This window comes from Drosophila busckii, chromosome X (genome assembly GCF_011750605.1).
Source record: "Drosophila busckii strain San Diego stock center, stock number 13000-0081.31 chromosome X, ASM1175060v1, whole genome shotgun sequence".
Taxonomy (NCBI): domain Eukaryota; kingdom Metazoa; phylum Arthropoda; class Insecta; order Diptera; family Drosophilidae; genus Drosophila; species Drosophila busckii.
Window position 1 is genome coordinate 21,845,974 of NC_046608.1, and position 21,046 is coordinate 21,867,019.

At 28.5% G+C, this 21,046-nt stretch overlaps 1 protein-coding gene and 1 long non-coding RNA gene across 2 annotated transcripts in view; both read right to left on the bottom strand.

Annotated features, from left to right (window-relative positions):
* The window catches only part of LOC108605093 (allatostatin-A receptor), a gene marked incomplete at its 5' end in the record, with an annotated part of 33,317 nt that extends 21,567 nt beyond the window's left edge, over positions 1 to 11,750 (bottom strand). Inside the window, one exon of the mRNA XM_033294317.1 lies at positions 11,516 to 11,750. Within this exon, the coding sequence (XP_033150208.1) occupies positions 11,516 to 11,750 (235 nt within the window). The remainder of the gene's footprint in view (positions 1 to 11,515) is intronic.
* A 308-nt stretch (positions 11,751 to 12,058) lies between these two features.
* The window catches only part of LOC117134940, a 36,997-nt gene continuing 28,009 nt past the window's right edge, over positions 12,059 to 21,046 (bottom strand). Inside the window, exon 3 of the long non-coding RNA XR_004458925.1 lies at positions 12,059 to 12,149. This is a non-coding gene — a long non-coding RNA (uncharacterized LOC117134940). The remainder of the gene's footprint in view (positions 12,150 to 21,046) is intronic.

Consider the following 21,046-nt stretch of genomic DNA (forward strand, 5'->3'; position numbering starts at 1 on the left):
GCAGCGCAACAAACTGAGTCGATAAAACTCAGTTCGGCTGTATGAGCAGCAAGAACTCAGCAACTAAAAGAGCTAGAGTAATCAAATTTGGTACGAAGCTGCTCCTAAGTCCAGCAAATGTCGCTTTTATTTTTATTATTTTTATTTCCTGCCCCCTGACCCACAAATCGTACAAAACGTATTACAGCCACAATATTAAGCATTAAAAATTTTTTTAAAAATCTGTTATAAATTTCAAATACGTTTTGTCATGTTTTTGGTCAATGTTGCAAATTTCAGAACGATCGGATAAATAACTTAGCAATTATTTACCTTCTAATTTTCATTATATATAGCGGGCCATACAAACGTCGCAGCCGCTGCGCTGCTCTAGTCAAAGTGTATATAAAAATTGCTAGCGTCTAATTTTAATGCCTGCACTTGTTTTTTCTTTTTCTCTGTGGTAAAAGGAAATGGATTTTTATACTCTTTGCTCATTACAAGAGGCAGCAGCAGCAGCAGCAACAGTTAACTAAGAGCTGTGCGGCATGAGCTTAGCACTCACTCACTTAGTGCTCTGTCTCTTTCTCTTTACTAGTAATTGTGATTTGTGGTGCTGCGAAATGCGCATCACAATTTTCTGTTAAGCAACTTAATATAAATTATTGTCAAATTTTTGCAGCAAATTTTCTAGCAATTTTCTAGCTGTCGTTTTTGTTTTATAAAAATGTTATAAAAAATTTAAATATAATTTATAATAAGTTAAGGTTTAATAAAAATGTTTAAAAAAAATTTAAATAAAATTCACATGGCAAATATTTAATAAGCCAAGAAAATTATATATTTAAATTTAAAATTAGAGTACTAAATAATACTAAAAACTTTTTTTTGCTGCTTACAATAATTTTGCAAAAAGCCAAGCAACTTTTTTTTCGGATTTCCACAATTTGTAAAACTTTCATGCTTGTTTTATTTAAAAAATTGGAAAAAATGGAATAAAATTTGTCGCTTGCTGCAGAATTTTTAAGAACCAAAAACGCTGCATTTAGTTTATATATTGCTTAAAACAAAAACTTTGAGCGCGAACAATTTTTCATTTAGCGCCAACCCGCTTAAGGGTAAATACAACAAGAAATACTTTTTGCGCTATTGTTTGCCTGCTAAAACTTTTACTTGTGCTATTTATTTTTGTTGACATTTACTTTGTTGTTGTTGTTGTTGTTGTTGTTGTTGTTGGCCGCAAATCAATTTCCTTTCAAATATATTTAGCACAGGATATTCAGCGGGCGAAGCAGCCACAAGCAAACAGCAGCGGCAGCGTAAAAGCAAAACAAAAAACAACAACAAATTGCGACTGAGACTTGAAGCTGCGCAGCGTTTCACATTTTTTTTGTATTTTTTGTGATATCCGCTGTTTAATAATGAGTTTTTATTTTTAGACTAAATTAAGGCCATAATTATAATGCAATTTAATGCAAGCAAATAAACAAAATATGAATAAATAAAGCAATTAGTAAAAAATAAATAAAAGCAAGCGCAACATTAGTGCCTGACATTTGCTTTTTTTTTTTCTTTTGTGGGTAGTACTAAAATATTGTGTATAAATAAAAGGAAAAGGGTCAGCTTGCAAGTATCTATGGTTGTTACCCATTAACTGCTAAGGCAAAAGCAAATAAGAAGCAACAGCAGCAAAAACTTTTTACGTTTGCTTGCTTTACAAAATAATAAAGTGTAGCATAATTTATGGAGCATGCAGCCAAAAAAAAAAATGTACAATGTATATAAAAAATATATATGTTAAAATAAAGTAAAGCAAAAAGTTCTTGAAGGCAACGCAACAAAATCAAGCTCGTTGTTATTTAATGCTAGACACACACACACACACACGCATATGTATGTGTAATGCAGAGGCAGCAAATAAACAAATAATCAGGCATGTGGCCTTATGGGACACACACACACACACACACACAGCTGCCTGCACTGTTTACAGCTTGCCATATAAATTTTGTTTTATAGAACTTTAATGTCGCTTTAATGCCCATACATTAGGCACATTATTGATGGGCATGGCTATGTGTGTATGTATGTGTGTGTGTGTGTGTGCTTTTTCCTTTGCAATCAATAAGCAGCAACTTCGTCTTAACAGTTCCACTGCTTTTCGTATTAATTTGTAATTGCATCAAAACACTTGTAAACTTTTATTTTTTCCAAGTAAAAACAATTTAAGTTTGCAAATATTAAACTATTTCTTTATAGAGTTTAAGCCTTAGAACATTTAGCATATTAATTATGCAATAACGTATAAGCAAAAATCTAGCAAAATTCAAAACTATTATCAAACAAATGAGAGCAAATCATTAAATAAATCAACTTAATTGAGCAATCTCAAAATTTAGCATGCTTGTTATATTAATTAAATTATTATTTGCGTTGAAATTTATGTGTCTTATAATAAAATTTTCATTTTCATAAGCTTAAACAATTAATTAATGTTAAAAAATCTAGAGAATTTAAAAAAATTTAATTACTAGAAACTTTCAAAAATTAAAAGTTAAACTGCTTAAAAATAAATTTTAAATTAAATTATTTAATTAAAAAAAGGCCAAAGTACAGTTAGAAAAATAATGCTGAAAAGACTTGAATTTTTATTTAATTTATTTATTAAGCGCAAAAGCAAAAATACAGCAAGAAAAATTATAAAAAAAAATGTACCAAATTTAATTACTAGATGAAAAGTGACAAAAATTGAAATTTTCTCTGCGTTGAAATAAATTTTAAATTAAATTATTTAATTTTAAAAATGCTTAACTACAGTTAAAATAAATAATGACTTGGAATTTTTATTTAATATAATTATTAGACAAAATATACAAAATTTAGCTTCATTTTCATATATTTAAAAAAAAATAAGTAAAAGCAAAAATACAGCAATAATAATGTTAAAAAATATAGCAAATTTAAAAATTATAAAATAAAATAAAAAAAAAATAAAATTGAATTTAAAATTTAATTTAAATGCTGTTAGCATAAAAAGTGACTTGAATTTGCATTTAATTTAATTATGAACCGTAACTTAATGAGAGTTGGGCAGACACAACTGTTGAAATTAATTGAACAAAAAAATCACTTTAAATAGCTTTAAAGCCTTTGTAATCCAGCAGACTTATAAATTATTTGCAATTACAATTTTTTTTCGAGCGCTTTGCATTTTATGAGGCAATTAAAGCGTTAAGCTTAAGGCTAAGGCCAGTGCCAGATAAATGTATAAATAATTAGCGCGCCTTTAAGCTCAAGAAGCTGCCACAAGGTGGAGCCGAGCAGCAGCTTTTGTTGCAACAACAATGGCAATGGACGTAGCTACATCTTTATAGATAACTACGTGGCTTGTATGTTGCGCAATTAATTTAAATATCATATACATTATTTTCTTGCTCTGCTTGCTGCTGTGTTCGTTTCACAGACAGAGCGACATCCTGTAGTTGCTTTTGTCACATGTAGCATATCCGCTTGCAAAATAATAATACAGCCGCTGTCAACTGTTTACATTTGTATATGCAAAAAAGCAACACACGCACACACTCACACAGTTTATCTGGTCAATAGCACGCCCACGCACACACAAGAGAAAAAGTATTCAAACCCTATACAAATAAATACCCAAATACGCAGAAAATGCAAAAAAATATTTACAAAAAAATAAATGCTTTGTGGCAAAAGTTTTGTTGTTTTTTTTCTTCTGCTTTCTTGTTAGTTAACTCTTAAGCTGTGCACATAAATCAACTTTTGTCTGGTTACAGTGGGTACCCATTGATAAAAAGTAACTGTCAATAACAGTTTTTTATACAAATTGTTAAAAACAATTTATTTGCCTGGTTAACTGTTTATTAAAGTGTCACATTTTTAATCAAAATAATTTAAATTTGTTCTTATTGAATTTTTTGCCTTTTGCCTTTTTAAAAATGTTTAAGATTTAAACATTTCTAAGATTTTGCTGCTGCAATTTGCATATAAAAAATTATAAATAAATTTCTATTGACATTTAAAATAGGTTAGAAAACATTTTTTTTGCCTAAATACTAAAACATTCCTTATTTTATGAAATACACATTTTATTTAGCTTGAACGTTCGTTAATAAATTTAAAGTTATATTAGTTTAAATTGAATTTATTATTCTAAAAATTCTATAAAAATGTTAAAAAAAATTTATAAAAGGAATTCATATTATAAATTGCATTTGGTAATTTAACTTAAGCACAAAGAAAACATGCGTGTTTTATTTTAAACAAAATTTGTTTTATTTTTTATTCATGAATGAAAAGTCTGAGCAGTTTTATTATTTATAAATAAAATGAAACGTAATTTTTTATTTATGCAAATAAATTTTAAACTTAACAGCAGCATTTTTTAAATTTGCACAATTTTAATGCATATTTTTTATTATTGAAAATATTTTAAATTCACATATGTATTCAATAAACTAATATATTATTTAATTATTATATAATTATATATTTGAAAATAGGCAGCAGTTTTTATTATATTTAAATAAATTAATGTATAATTTTTTATTATTGAAAATATTTTGAAAATGTCCAGCAGCTTTTATTATATGAAACAAAATTAGTGTGAATTTTTTATTAATGAAAATATTTTGAAAATAGGCAGCAGTTTTTATTATATTTAAACAAAATTAATTATTGAAAATGTTTTGAAAAAGTGCAGCAAAATTTTTTCTTTCGATTTATTTTTAAACATATATTTTAAACAATCAATAGTCAAGCCAAGCTCGATACACATATTTAAGCCTTATTTGATAAATATATTTAATCCACAAGATCGTGCTTGAAATTTAGTACGTGACTTGCGATTAAGATTTGATAAATACAGCAAACGTGTTGAGCTTAATGCTGATAGCAGAGTCAAGCTTTGTGCAACATGCAACAACAACAACAAAAGACATATCAATGACAAAGAACATTGGCTAGCCAAATGCCAATCAATCAATCAAATAGCGCGCAGCAAGTGAAGAACAATGTAGAACAACAAAATAAATGCGAAGCGCATTTTTTTCTTCTTTTCTTTGTATTGCGGTTGCGACTATTGTTGGCAGCAACAGCTTTGATGTCGTCAAAGTGAACTTATTGATGGCTTTACATGATAAAATGATAGTTGCATTCAGTTCAACTGCAGGCTATAAATAAATATATTTGCTTGACTGTGTGTGCTATGTCATATAAAAAAAAATATGATGACGAGTTCTGCACGAAAAAGAAAAAGCAAAGCGCCACTTACAATTGCCTGGGCTATTGTTTACACACATGTGTGTGTGTGTGTGTGTGTGTTGCACAGCTGCCCACTTGGGCATTGTGTTATACTTTTTTTTCGTGTGTATATGTTTGCTTTGTTTATTTGTTGCTTGCTTTTAGGCGCTGCGCATATTGCTGGTTATAAATTTTATCACTATCAACGGGCAGTAAAATAAATTTGCCTGTGTGTCGCCTACTGTGGATTTGCCCAAAGCCACACACACACACACACATACAGACATACGCACGCATTGAATAGCAAACAAGCTTGCCATATGCTGTTTAAATGTTTTTCATAGCATACTTTTGTGCACGCGCACTCCCAAACCGCCATTTTTGCCTTTCAAGTCACAGCTGCGCAGCATTAAGCCACAAACGAAAGACACTTCTATGAATGCCGCTATATACGCATGTATGTGTGTGTTTCTGTGTGTGTGTGTGTGTGTTTCAGCTTGCAGCTATATAGTTGCAATTGACAGGCATTGCCAGCGGCAGCAGCAGCAGCAGCTTTCAAGTGTCTGTTGCATTGAGCTGGCGCTCAGCTTTTGAAATATGAAATTCAAGTTGGCGCTCGCGTGTTTAGCTGCAAACACTTGGAAATTTATACGTAAGTCAAGCCGTAGCCGCAAGCATTTTTAGCATGTACGAATAATTTTAGTTGCAAAAATTAAATTAATGCAGCATTTATTATTGTTTATGTTTATGCTTAAAACTTAAATTCAATACGCGCTTGGCCTAAAACACTTTTGTGGCCGGTGCTTTGCTTGCCCTAAAAAGCAGGCAATGCTTTTTTGTTGCTGCGCTCAATTTGGCAACTCCCACTGCTCTTTGAGTTGGATGAAGATGCTCAATTTTTCAAGGGAGTTGCTAAAATGCTGCCACCCCAAGCAAACGTTTTTGGCGTGATTCAGTGCTTTAACTTGCGCTAAAAACTAGGCAATGCTTTTTTTGTTGCTGCGCTATGCGGCACTCAATTTGGCAAAACAATAATTACAAGCAGCAGCTGCAACAACAAAGAAAAATAAAACTATAGCCTAATGCTTGTTTTTAGACTGGCCCCAACGTCTGAAGTGGCAGCAAAACACTTGAGCAGCAGCAGCCTGGCATTTGGCAGCATAAATGTGTGCATATGTGTGTGTGTGTGTGTGTGGCATATATTTAGTACAGCTTCCGTTGCATGCTCTATCTTGCCGCAGCTAAGCAAATCTCAACAGCCAAGTCATTTTGCATGCAATTTAAGCGTCAACCTTGACACAAGCCCCAGCCCAGCACCCCAACCCCAAAGGCTGCAAGTCCTTGCACCTGTTCATGCGTGCGTGTATAGCATTGTTGTCTGAGCGCTTTGTCCCGCTGTCTATTGCTTAGTCATAGACATAAACAATTTAAGCAAATAGCTTGAGCTATGCTAAAAATTATTTAAATAATGAAACAGCAACAACAATTATATTAATTCAATAAAAAATTAAATTTAAGAAATATAATAATAATATTATATAATAATAATATAATATAATATAAGAATAATATATATTATAATAATATAATAAAATACAAAAAAAAACAGCCTGAAGGCCTCAATTGGCGCTGGCTACATAATTGTTATAAAAAATTAAAACTAAGTTACAATTAAAAGAATAAAATAAAAATAAAATAAATATTTTTTGGCAGCTTCTTCATTTTCGATTCATATATATATAAAGCAGCAAATTGCAACTTTAATATTAATTGCTTATTTATTTAGTACAATTATTTTGTTACTAAAATTTAAGCAATAGCTTAAGCTATGCTAAAAATCATTTAAATAATGCACTTAATGAAATAAATTTTCATTTTTGATTCACTAATTTAATAGCAGCAATAACTTGCATAAATGTTCTTAGTTGATCAACTTCTTATTGAAATTAGTTTAGTTAAAACTGCTTTAAGTAAATTAAAAGCTTTTGCAGCTTTTAAGCATTTAGGCTAAATATTTATTATGATAATATATATATTTATATTAAAGCTTTATTAATAACTATAAACTGTTGATAAACTAAATATGAACTAACAATTTAAATAATAAATAAATAATTTTTAAATTTTATCTTTATTATAATCAAATTTTGACAACTGCTAAAGCCACAAAGAGCAAACTGCTTGGCTTAAAAATAAATATATATATATATATATACAAATCTTCTCTTCTTTAAGCACTTCATGTGCTTCTATGATAAATTATGTGTAAATGCATTTTGCTTGCTTTAGTTTGATGCATTATAAGGTGAAAATTAGATTCAGTTTGCTTAGCCACCAATCATTACTTGCTGGGTGGCGGGGGGTGGTGTCTTGCCTGGTCTTTTGACAAGTGTATTTATGGCTCGTTGCTAGATAATTTGTCAAAAGTGTCAAATGCACGCGACTGTGTGTGTGTGTGTGTGTGTGTGTGTGTGTGTGGGTGTGCTTGATTTTTCACTCAACTAATGCATGCAGCTGCTGCAGCTGCTGCTGCTGCAAACCGCACGCACGTTTTGTTTTCTTAATATGATTTTAATTTATGTCCGACAGCTGTCGAAATTGTAAAGCACACACATGATTAGAGGACTTAGACAAATGTGCAAACTGCAAAACTAATTGGCCAAAGGCGAGCTTAGGCGACTTTTTGATGCACTTGGCATATGAAATTACGTATACGCAATAAATTCTTAACAATTCTTTTGTTAGCACTAAATTAAGTTAGCAGCGCTGCTTTTTGAATGAAAACTAAACTTAGCTAAGCAAAAAATATTTAAATAAAAAATTATAAGAAAACTAATTTTTTTAATGAATTTAATTAAAATTCATGCTAGACAGCAAGTGTTTATTTAAAATATCAACAAAAATATTTAAATATGTTAAACATGTCAGAAAGCAAACTAATTAAAAAAAAAAAAAACAAGTCAGGTTATTTAAAAAATATTATATAAAAATTATAAAAAATATATTAAAATATATTTATTTAAGTAAACGTGAAAAGAAAGAAGTTAAGTCACAAGCAAAAAATATTTAAATAAGCAAATCAATTAAAACAACAAGCAACAGTTGATTTTAAAATATTAACAATTTTTCATTCAAATAATAACTCATAATCAAATAAAATTAAAGCAAAACTATTAAAATATGAAACATTTTGTAATTTATATATTTAATAAATTTGCCAAATATTTAAATTATGTACAATGATTTCAATTTTGCTTCTTAGCTTCAAAAATATACTGTCAAAATATTAACTTTTGTACTAACCGCAGCGTTGAAAATACCAACAGATACATTCAGCTGCAAAATAAAATACTGCATAAAAAATACTAAAAGTAATTCATATTAATTTAATTTAATTCAAGTATTTTTGTATACAGTCTTTTGCACTGAATACTGCATTAAAAATACTCAAAGTAATTAATTTTAATTTTATTTAATTTAATGTTTATTTAGTATTTTTATCTACAGTCTTTTGCACCGAATAATGCATTAAAAATACTCAAAGTAATTCTTTTTAATTTAATTTTATTTAAAGTTTATTTAGTATTTTTTTATACAGTCATGTGCACTGCAAAAATACTAAAAGTTATTTATTTTAATTTAATTTAATTTAAAGTTTATTGACTACTGCATTAAAAATACTAAAAGTTATTTATTTTAATTTAATTTAATTCAAAGTTTATTTAGTATTTTTATTTACAGTCTTTCGCACTGACTACTGCATTAAAAATACTAAAAGTAATTCATTTTAATTTAAATTTTATTTAGTATTTTTGTATACAGTCTTTTGCACTGAATACTGCATTAAGAAAACTAAAAGTTATTTATTTTAATTTAATTTAATTTAATTCAAAGTTTATTTAGTATTTTTATTTACAGTCTTTTGCACTTGCACTAAAATAAATGAGTTGCGACTTTGACAATTCTCTGCTGATTTGAAAACTGAAACTAGCCCCAAAGCCCAAGGCCCAAACAGTTCTCAACACAAGCTGTCAACATCGATTTGCAGCTCCATGCATTGTGTTGGCCACGAGCACAACACAACACAAACGTGAAAAGGCAAACATGGGGCAACAACAAAAAGACAAACAGACAAAACCATTTGTGGCTGCAACAAACAATTATGTGGCATTATTTATAATTTATGCTTTGGTTTGAGCTCCCCAAAAAAATTTGCATGGACATTGGCCAGGCTGTCACTTTTTATTTGCCCAAACGACCGCACACAACAGAACAATTTGTTTGCCGAGCTGCGGGGAGGGGTACGGTGTGGGGTAGGGGCAGGTTGAAAATCATGTCGCAAAGATATTTCAACAAATTTGTAGCTGTCAGTTGGAAAATCGTGTTATAAATTTGTAATTGGCCGCTCAAGCGTGCACATGAGCGTGTCCAGCTGGCCACGCCCCAACGCCCCCTCCCCCCCTAGAGCTTGTTGGATTTTCTGTAGCTTTTTCTTGTATAAATTTGCTTCACATTTGCACATTTTTCGGTTCGCCAGTGTAATCCAATTTTTTTTCTTTTTTTTTTTGTAACTTAAGCCGCAAGCGCTGCACACACGTTCGTCTGTCCGTCCGTTTGTCTGTCTGTCCGTTCGTCTGACTGAATTGGATTGCTCTTTAGCCATGCTGCATGCCACACACACACACACTTTGCATATGTTGCAAGCGAAACTTTAGCTGCAACATATTTGAATATGCGCAACAAATTTTATGCATTTGCTTTAAACAGTTAATAAACAACAATTTATTTAAACTTTTTTAGTTGGCAAGTAGATAAAAATAAATTTGTTAAATACCAATACCCACTAAACTGATTAGAAACAGCATAAGATTTCAAAAAATGTACAAAAATTAGCGCCAGGAAATATTAATATAAATAAAATTACTTTAAAGCAAATTACTTTAAATTAAAAGTTCAAATAAACATAAACGTAATAAGAACATAATTTAAATATTGTTGTAAATTAAATAAATTTAAATTTTTTTCTTTTTTGTGGCTACTAAATTAAAAATCAAAAGAACATTACTTATAACTAAAAAATAGCTGAAAAAAGCTCAAAATCTAAATAAAAGATTTATATATATTTATCACATAGAAAATCACAAAAAGAGAATTGACACCCTTTTAAAATTTTAGCAGCAAGAGATCAAAATTATAAAAACTATTGAATTATTATAGTTGAAATTATAAAAGTGATATGCTAATAAAAAATTCTGAATATAGTTCAAAATATTTAATGATTATATTAAAATTTTTAAATTCAATGATATGGTGATGAAAAATAATGAATATAATTGAGAATATTAAATAAAACCTATTAATGATTATAATCAAATTTTTAAATGAAGCACATTAATTATTATAAAAAATTTTATATGAATTATATTTAAATTTTTAAATAAATTCAATAGGCCATGAATGCATTAATTATTATAAATTGAATCCACTAATTATTATAAATTTAAATTTTCAAATAAATTCAATAGGCCACGAATATAATAAAAAATATTAAATAGCACCTAGTAATAATTATAACTATCATGAACAATTATAAAAATTTTAAAATAAGCCCATTATGAATTATATTAAAATTTTTAAAAATCCATTAATTATTATAAATTTCAATTTTGAAATAATTTCAATAGGCTATTGGTTGAATAATTAAAAATATTAAATAAAACCCATTTTTTATTATATATAAATTTTTTAAATAAATTCAATTGGCTATTAATTAAATGCAAAAAATAATTCAACTAAAATATAAAAACTATTTGCTAATTACTTTTAGCTCAAAAGTAATGAAAGCTTTGCTGCTATTTAGTTTTAGAAATAAGTTGATGATAAATAATTGATAAATAAAAGATATAATTAACGCTTAATGCAATATTTCATGTAAACGAATATGGCAAGCATTAAATTTTAGCGCTGACTATGAAATCATAATGGATACTCTGGAGCTGAAAATGCCCATGAGAGTTTAAACAGCAATAAAAGCCGCGTCTATGGGGCTATGAAAAACATAAAAGTTGAAAGCACAAAAACAAGCCAAGGAACAAACAAACAAATTATGAGTGCAACAAAATGTTGTGGGACGCGGGGCGCATAAAAAATCAATTAGTGCAGCATATGCTGAGCCCCCAAAGCTCAGCGCACGCTGTTGAAGCCTTGGGCGCAATTACGACGCATTATTTGGCAGTCAAGGGGGGGCAATGAAAAGGTGAAAACTACTCACCGAGTATGACGAGCGCATTGCCCAGCAGTCCGGCAAAGCCGATAATGCCAAAAAAGATGGGCACAATGATAGAGACAACACGCTCCAGTGGCCAATTGTCCGGGTCGTGTTCGAGTGTGTTATTGAAATGCTCCATGTAGCCACCGATTGCATTTGTTGCATAATAATTGCTGCCATTGTTGCCGAATTTGTTGCTTGCATTGCCAATGATATCCTTGTTGTTGTTGTTGTTGCAATCACTGCTGCTGCTGCTGCTGCTGCTCCAATCGTTGCAGTCGACTGCAGCTGCGGCAGCGGCAGCGACGTCGCTGCGCATAATCATGCTCAGCATTAAAGCCATGGCCAGATAAAAACTATAGCCACTCATTGCACACACACACACACACACACACGTATCACAAGTGGCAACAAATTAACGCAGCTCACTGTTTTCTGTTTTTGTTGTTTAAGCTTTCGCTTTCGCTTTTGTTTTTGTTTTTTTTTTTTTGTTGCTGCTTTTCGTAGTTAATATTTTTTGTGTGTTTACGCCCACTCAGCCACGCCCACTACACTATGTAAAATAGCACAATTTGCATTTTAGTAGCTGCAATTTTTGCAATTTCGATGCCAATTCCAGCAATGCGCTTGCCCAGCTCTGAAAAGAAAAAAAAATAAGCAATAAATATTTTTAATAAACTCACACACACACACACAGCTAAATATTTGTTTAGTTATTTGTTAGGCGCATGAATTTCCAATTTGTGCTGCAATTTTTTGCAAAATGCGCAATAGTAAGAAATATAATTAAAAGCGGCTGCTAATAACAGTAATAATTGTTTTAAAATTATTATTCTTATAGCTATAATTTTGTGCTTAAGCTTGTATTATTATTTATTTAATTTACTTAATACATTGTTATACCAAATATTTATTTTGCTTAGTTTTTGCTAAATAATTATAATAAATAAAAAAAATTATCTACTGCTGAATTTGTATTGAAATGAATATTTTAATAAAATTTAAATTGACTTTAATATTTTAATTAAGATTCAATTTAGGGCAATGCTGCGATATAAAAATGTTAATTTTGTATTCAATTTGTATAAAAATATTTTTATAAAAAATAAATTAGCTTAAGTATTTTAATTAAGATTAATTCAAGGCAATAAAGCAAATTAAAAATGTTAATTTTGTATTCAATTTGTATAAAAGTATTTTAAAAAATATATATTAGCTTTAATATTTTAATTAAGATTAATTCATGGCAGTGCAGCGATATAAAAATGTTAATTTTGTATTCAATTGAAAATGAAAATATGAAAATATTTTTATAAAAAAATAAATTGGCTGTAATATTTTAGGCTATGAAGCAATATAAAAATGTTAATTTTTTTATTAAATTTGTATGAAAATATTTTAATAAAAAGTAAATTGACTTAAATACAAATCCTTATATTTTTTGTTTATATTTTGATTTCATATATATTTTTCAAACAAAATTGAATAGCATAAAAATAAATGTATAAATATATATTTCTAATTTCTATATTTCTATTCATAACACATTTTGAGCCGCCAAATTAATTTGCCTAAGTGGCTGCCATACGCTGAAAAATTATGAAATTCATGCTGTGAGCGAGAAAGAGATAGAAAGAGAGAGCGAGAAACCATAATGCTGGATTAATTAAATTCCATTAAACGCTCTCGGCGCTAATGTGTTGAAGTATTTTAGCCAGGCCACTAAGCTTATGGCATGGGCCGACTGTGGTCTGCCGACTGCTGCGGATAGCCTCATTTGCATAAGTAAAACGGACATTGCGCATACGACACGTGTTGCCAATCAATTAGCAATGAATGGCAGAATTCCCTTTTTTTTCAACGATTTCAATTGAGCTAATGAGCAAAAGAGTAAAACTGTTCAGTTCAGTTGCTGCTGCACATACTAAACAGTTGGCCCTGGACTGTTAATTAACATATTATTAATTGGCGGCGCTTGCAAGACAAAATGACGAAGTCAGCGAAAAGACATTGACAAATGTTTGTTAACCAAAGAATTCAGTTGCAGCTTAATTTGCTAAATAAATGAAATTTAAATTAGCGAATTTCATACAATTTATATAATAAATCGGATGGTTGGCTGTTTAATTAATTATTGCAGCTACTGTATGTTAAAGTTTAGTAATATTTGAATTAAATTTAAAAATTCGATTAAAAAAAGCTTTGCTGTGTATTTATTTAGATTTCGCTAATATTTGCTAATAAATACAGCAAATAGTGGCAGTCATGGGCGTAGTAAGGGGGGCGCGTATAATAAATTAGTCCAGAAATAGGCTGACTGCATCCCCTGCAGAAATATTTGACTACACCCATGCTTGTTGTAAATAAAATAATTGCATTTAAATTTTAATAGAAATTCAGCAAATCACAAGTTAAAAAAATTGCTGAGCTGTCTAGATTTCGCTAATATTTGCTAGTAAATACAGCAAATAGTTGTAGTCAGTGGCGTAGTTAGGGGGGCAGCTACTATATATTAAATTTAAGTGCATAAAAAATAATTTGACTGCACCCCCTTCAGTAATATTTGTAAAATTTGTTGTAAATAAAATAATTTCATTTAAATTTATTTGATTAAAAAATGTCTATTTATTTAAACTTTGCTAATATTTGAACAACAAATAGTTGTAGCCAGTGGCGTAGTTAATAAATTATGCTAGTTAATAAATTATGCCACCCCAGTTGCCTAATTTCTAACTACGCACATGCTTATTGCATAAAATTCACATACAAAAATTTATCTATTTATTTTGCTTTATGTCATTTTTTCGCTGCTTGCATAAATATTATAAATTATGTAAACGCATTTGCTAGTGTTAGTGTCAGAGCTATCAAATGTCAGCTAAAAATGAAATTTTAAACATGTAAACATTGCCAATTAAATCGTTAGCTCTTGTTAAGAATGCCCACAAAGCGGCTATCAAATTTTTTATGCCTTAGCATTTCATTTAATGCTATTTTGATTTATGGCTGAAACAGTTTACGGATTGGCAGCCATAGATAAGCAGGTCACGACTGTAAGTAAGTAGCAAAGTCATCCAAATGGCAGGCGGCCATGAAATTGAATTCTTGCCACCCCCCACAAATCGCAGTCCATCAATTTCGGTATTGAATGATAGTAACAAATAACAAAAAGAAAAGCAAAAACTCTTTTGCATATTGATTAAGTGTAGCCCAAAGCGCTTAAAATTTCAATGCAATGAATGAACGCCATTAAGGCAAAGGCAAAGTATGAGAAAAGTTTTGCGGGTGAACTTGTCAGATGGATTACACCAAAGTTGAAAGTATAAATGTTAGCAGTAAATTTGAAAAGCGAAAGTTAGAAAAAAAAGCAACAAAATGTTTAAAATTGAAGCAATAAAAATGAGACTTTAAAAAATATTTATACAATAAATTTTTATAAAATTAGCAAGCTGCGATGATGAAAAACATTAAATAATTTGTATTAAAATTTATATAATCTTCAATAATATTAAAAGAAAATGTATAATAAATAAAATATAAACATAAATAAAACTATAAAAAAATAAAGTGCAAAAATTATAAATAAAATTTACAATAAGCTGCTTTAAATGAAAACTTTTTTAAAATTAAAAAAGGCTTAGAAACATATTTTTAATTTAATTTCATAAAAAATATTTAACAAATAATGTAAAATGTAAAAATTTTCAAAAAATAAATACTTATGTGTAAAATAAGTAAGTGCAAAGTTTATAAATAAAATGAAAACTGTTTTTTAAATTCAAAAAGCTTAGAGACTATATTAAATTTAATTTAATATTCTTAAGAAATTTGTAAAAAAAAGCTTAAAAAAATTAATAAATATAAATAAAAAAAAAATATTTGTGTGTAAAATAAGTAAAGTGCAAAGTTTATACAATAAACTGCTTTATATTAAAAGTGTTATATATAACAAAAATAATATATTAAATTAATATTTATGCTCATTAAATAATAACCATTCAAAAGTTAAGCTAAAATATTTGAATTGCTTTAAACGAATTTAAAATCATAGTAATAAATAAAATAGCAAACACATTTATTGTTAAGAGTTGAGCTATAAAATGTGAAGTGTAATCCAAATAAATTGCAAACAAACATTGCTAGAATATAAATTTCTGCTTAGCATGAGTTCTTAAGCTTCTAATCTATTTACTAATGCTAGCTAATCCATCAAAACAATGATTGATACTTTTGAAAATAGCTGTAAAATAAAGTACAGTAGTACATTAAACATTAAATATGCGTCAAGGCAGCTGCTCAGACTTTTGTGTGTGTGTGTGTGCGTGTAATAATAATATAATAACTCATACACACACACACACAAACACACGTGCTCTACGTACTGATTATTTTAATTATTTCAATTAGCTGCTAGCATTGGCAACTCTGGCGCTCGGCTCAGTTGTAAAGTGCTTGGGGCGTGGGGGAGGGGGGCAGGGCGTGCAATCTAATTGCGGCGCCATCAGCAGTCAGCCATAAGCAGCGCAGCGCACGCAGAGCAGGCAGCAGCTGCTCTGCATTAATTATTCATAATTAATTAACTCTAAAGTTAATTTGAAAAATGCAGAAACGCTTTTACAACCTACAAATGTTCAGCTCAGCCAGGCAGGCAATAATAAAATGACTTTTATGCCTTTTGGCTTAACCATTGGGAGTGCTTAAAGTAAAATAGATTTTACAGCTTGCTCGCTAGAGGGCGCTGCTTCAACTTTACAAAGTAGCTATATATTATATAAAATGTAATTTTATGCCTAGAGACTGAGCAAAAATGTTATGCAGCAAATTTAATTGCATTAATAAATTATTTTTAACTATCAAAAATATTTAAATTAAATAAATTTAAGAAATTGTAAAATGTACAATTAAATTATCTTTAATTATCAAAAGTGTTTAAGTTAAATAATTTAAAAACTTGTAAGATGTACGCTCAAATTATTAAAAACATTTAAATTAAATAATTTAAAAAATTTTAAAAAGTACCTTCAAATTATCTTTAATTATTAAGAGTATTTAAATTAAATAATTTAAAATTGAACTCAACGATTTTATTTTTTAAATTAAAAATTAATTTAATTTTTTTTTATTCTATTTATAATTTTATTTTATAATTAATAAATTAAAATATTTTTATTTATAATTTTTGAACTTCTTGTGTGTCTAGCATTGAAATTGTTTCAATATAATTTTTATTTGTAGCTTAAAAATTTATTTTGCTATGTTACGTATTAATTTCATATTTTATTTTTTTTATACTTATTTTTTATTAATATTTTGCTTTTATAATTTTTTAATTTCTTGCCTGTCTAGCATGGAAATTGTTTCATTATAATTTTTATTTATAGCTTAAAAAGTTATTTTGCTATATGATGCATTATTTTTGTACTTTATTTTTTATATACATACTTATTTTTATTATTTAATATTAATTATTATGCTATGATAGCTTAACTATTTAATTCAGCGCTGCTATGCACAGAGCAAATTTGTTAACAATGCATAAATAATTTGCAAAAGAAGCTAACAAAAACTTTTGTTTCATAGGCCAACACACAAAGTTGACGCAACTAATTGAATTTTTTAGTAGCAGCCCTTAAAGCCAACTATGCTGTTGCTGCTGCTGCTGCTGCCAAAGCAGATTAAGTTTTTTAATTAATTTCTTGGTAACTGAAACCGAAGACCGAAGCGAACGCAAAACGCTGCAAAGCAATCAAACTAGGCAGGTCTTTAAAGCAAAGCAATTCGCTTCATAAATTCGGTTTGACTTAAAAATGGCAAAAAATAATTGAAATTAGGCTAATTCGTCTGAACTTTAATTACAGCGAATTTGATAGCAACAAGGCCAATTAGCCTGAAAATGAATTAATACAAAATTTAGTTTTAATTACAGTTGAGCGCGTGTTATGTACACAAACTAAAAAATTGTAACGACAAGAAGCGAAAGAAATGAATAAATAATGCCATAAAAATAGAAATTAATACAAACTTAGCTTTAAAATGAAAACCACAAAACGGAAACAGCAAAAGTTTTAAGATTTCGCACACAGATTTTTGAGCATTTGTTGTTTGTTCTTAATTTTCGATTCTTCTGCATGAGTAGACCTACTTTAGTCGCTCTCAGCGCTTTAATGATCATTAGCCTTAATAGTTTGTAAAGTTGGCAAAAGTTCTTATTTCTGTTTGGATTGCCATACATCGAGCACTTTACACAAGTAATTTACTAATTGGTTCAAGCGAAACACAAATACAAATACAAAACACACATATGCGCCATAGAATTGAGCACAAGTCATGGGCGTGCACTGATAGGGGCAGTAAGCATATAATAAATTCTCTCTAATTTGTTAAATTTTTAAAACTTTTTTTAAAAAATTTAATAACTAGAATTCAAACAGAAACTTTTAAATTTGATTTTAAATATTTTTTGTCCACTGTGCATAAATAAATAAATAAATAAAAATAAAATAGCTTTTAATTTAAGCAGTAAAATTTTTATTTTTTTTATATAAGTAGCTATACATATATATGTAATAATATAATCTTTACTCTACACTTATTTTGTTTGCAATAAAATGCTGTAAAATTAGCATAAATATTTTAATTGAGTCACCCTAATTTACAAGCTGTCTACGCCCATGATTCGCACTTCGAACTTTAACTCTGTGCTGCTCAAAACTATTACAAGCAATATATTTTTTTTGAAACTGATTAAATTTGGTCGCAGCTTTTGTTTTGGCTTAGCCAAAAACTTAGTTGATGCTAAAATAAATAATCTAATAACTCGGCTATATAAATTTGGTTAAAGTGCTGTCAACTCACACCCGAAAATTCAAAGTTTTGTTGGCCACAAAAGCGAAGCCAGCATCGATATGAATCTCTACACGTCGACGCCAAATTCAAAGGGCCAACCAAACTGATGGAAAATCTAACTTTTTCGTTGAGGCTCGTGCCGCAGCTGCGACGGCGACGCCGGCAGAGAAGTAAAAGCAGGAAAATATGTGCTGCTATTTTCCAATTTTCCTACGTGTGCTTCTATGCATGCAAAGAGGCAGAGGCAGCGGGGAAGGGAGTTTGCTATACAGCATTTTATCGCCTCGACCTTGGTCAAGCAAAATTCGAAGTAAAAACTTTATGATTGAGCTGTTCATATTAATTGCTTTAAGCACAATGGATATGTTTTTTTTTATATATACAAATGAATAAAGAAAAGCTTAAAAGCTAATAATGAAATAATATAAAATGGATAATAAAAAAAATATATATAATTAACTTACAAATAACTATACAAAAAGAAAAATATAATAGCGTGGAAATAAAAAAATAAATTAAAAATAATAATCAAAGAAAAATATCTTTAAATAGTGAACACTTCAAGTAAAAATAAATGTTGCTAACAAATAATAAATCAGAATGATACAATTAATTTAGAAGTAATAATTTTTATTTAAACTGTTTTACTTTAAATTACAGAAAAAGCGAATTAAAATAAATAAGTAGATAAACAGCTTAATGCATATCAAAATTAAAAAAAAATTAAGCATGAATAGTAAATAATTTTGTATTAATGCAGAAGTAATAACTTTGTCATTTAATTGTAATATATTTTGTTAATAAATAATAAAACAGAATTAAAAATAAGTATTTGTATTTAAAAAGTTTTACTTTAAATTACAGAAAAAGCAAATTAAATACATAGAAAATAAATAAGTAGATAAACAGCTTAATGCATATAAATATAAAAAAAAAAATAAAGAATGTATAGTAAATAATTTTATATTAATAATATTAATGCAGAAAAATTACCATGTGAAATGGAAATGGAAATTGAAAATAAAAATAAAATAATAATATGAAATAAACAAAAAATATATGTATATTATATAAAAAAATTAGCACTTACTTATAAGCTTTGAAAAGATAGATTGTAAAAAAATATATATAAAAATATGCTGTCAACAATATAAACGCTGAAAAACAAACAAAATATTTATACGGAAGTCATCACATAATTGTGTATTGAACTTGATGGCAAACAATAAAGATTTTTGTGCTAAACTCACGACTTAAACTAAATGCCTCGTGCAGTGTCCTTGACAATGTCAAATGCTCTGCTCTGCTCTGCATTGCATTTCCAAGTTGCAAGCAGACTAAATCCATTGCACATAGTCTGGCGCACATTTGACTTGCATTTTAATTTGGCAAATATTTTCACACATTTTGTATTCGTATTTGATTTTTCAACGCCACCCATCAGTGGGTGGCACAAAAGCAAACAATGGACAATAAATGGCTGCAGGCTATGGAATGCAAAAAACGTGCCTGAAATTTCAGATGAAAAATCTGTGGCAAAGAATGTGAAAAAGCAAAAGCTTTAAATGCTTAACAACAAATAGTAGCAATTTTATTCTGAGCTATTAGTTTGGCATTGTTAGTAAATGCATTGTGACCTTGAACTAATCAAAATACAAAGCAGAAAAGCTGAAGCCCAAAACTCAAACTTGCAATAAAATTTTCTAGAATTTTGCCTTTGCCAAATTGATGCAACAAAGTTGTAAATAAATTAAATTAGCTGCCATAATAGCTTTGCTTGTTCTTGGAAATTTGCATTATTTACTTAATGTGAGAAAATAATAAATAAAGCAGACTGCAGCTTAAAAGTGTAAACTGTTTGCTTTAAACAATTAATTGTTTTTATACGAGCATAAATAATAAAAATATAATTTTAAATTATATCAATCAATGAAATTTATGTTTGTTTTTCAGCTTTAAACAATTAATTGTTTAATATATTATATTTGTTTATTAATTGCTTGCCATTGACAACTTTAAATTCAAGTAAATAAAATGCACAAATATTTAATATTTAATTATTATTAATACAGACTACAATTGTATTTACATTTGAGCGATTAATTTAAACAATTGTTTTATTTGTTTATTTCATAAATAATTGCAATACTATATTGGTTTATTAATTGCTTGCCATTGACAACTTTAAATTCAAGTAAATAAAATGCACAAAAATTTAATATTTAATTATTATTAATACAGACCACAATTGTATTAACTTTTGAGCTTGAAGCAATTAATTTATTTTAAATATAACATTGCTTGCTTATTTATTTATTATAAAATAATTGTTGTAATTTATATTGTTTGTTGTTTGAAGTAAATAATAAGCACAAAAATGTAATATTTAATTATTAATAAAAAGTATCAACTGCAATAAAACTTTTGAGCTTTAAACAAATTAATTTACTTGCTGCCTTTAGCTCTTATTTTGTACTGCTATTGACTTAATTGAGTGTATTTCATTTGCTTGATCTATTAAGTGCAAACTTAATTTAGTTCATTAGACTTGCACTACAAATAAGATTAGAAATGTTGTAAGCCATGAAAAGAGCAAAAATTAAGCATAAAGCAAAAAACATCACAAGTTTTCCATTTCCATTTACAAAGCTTGAAATGAAATGAAAAGCTTTTGCCAAGGCAACCCAA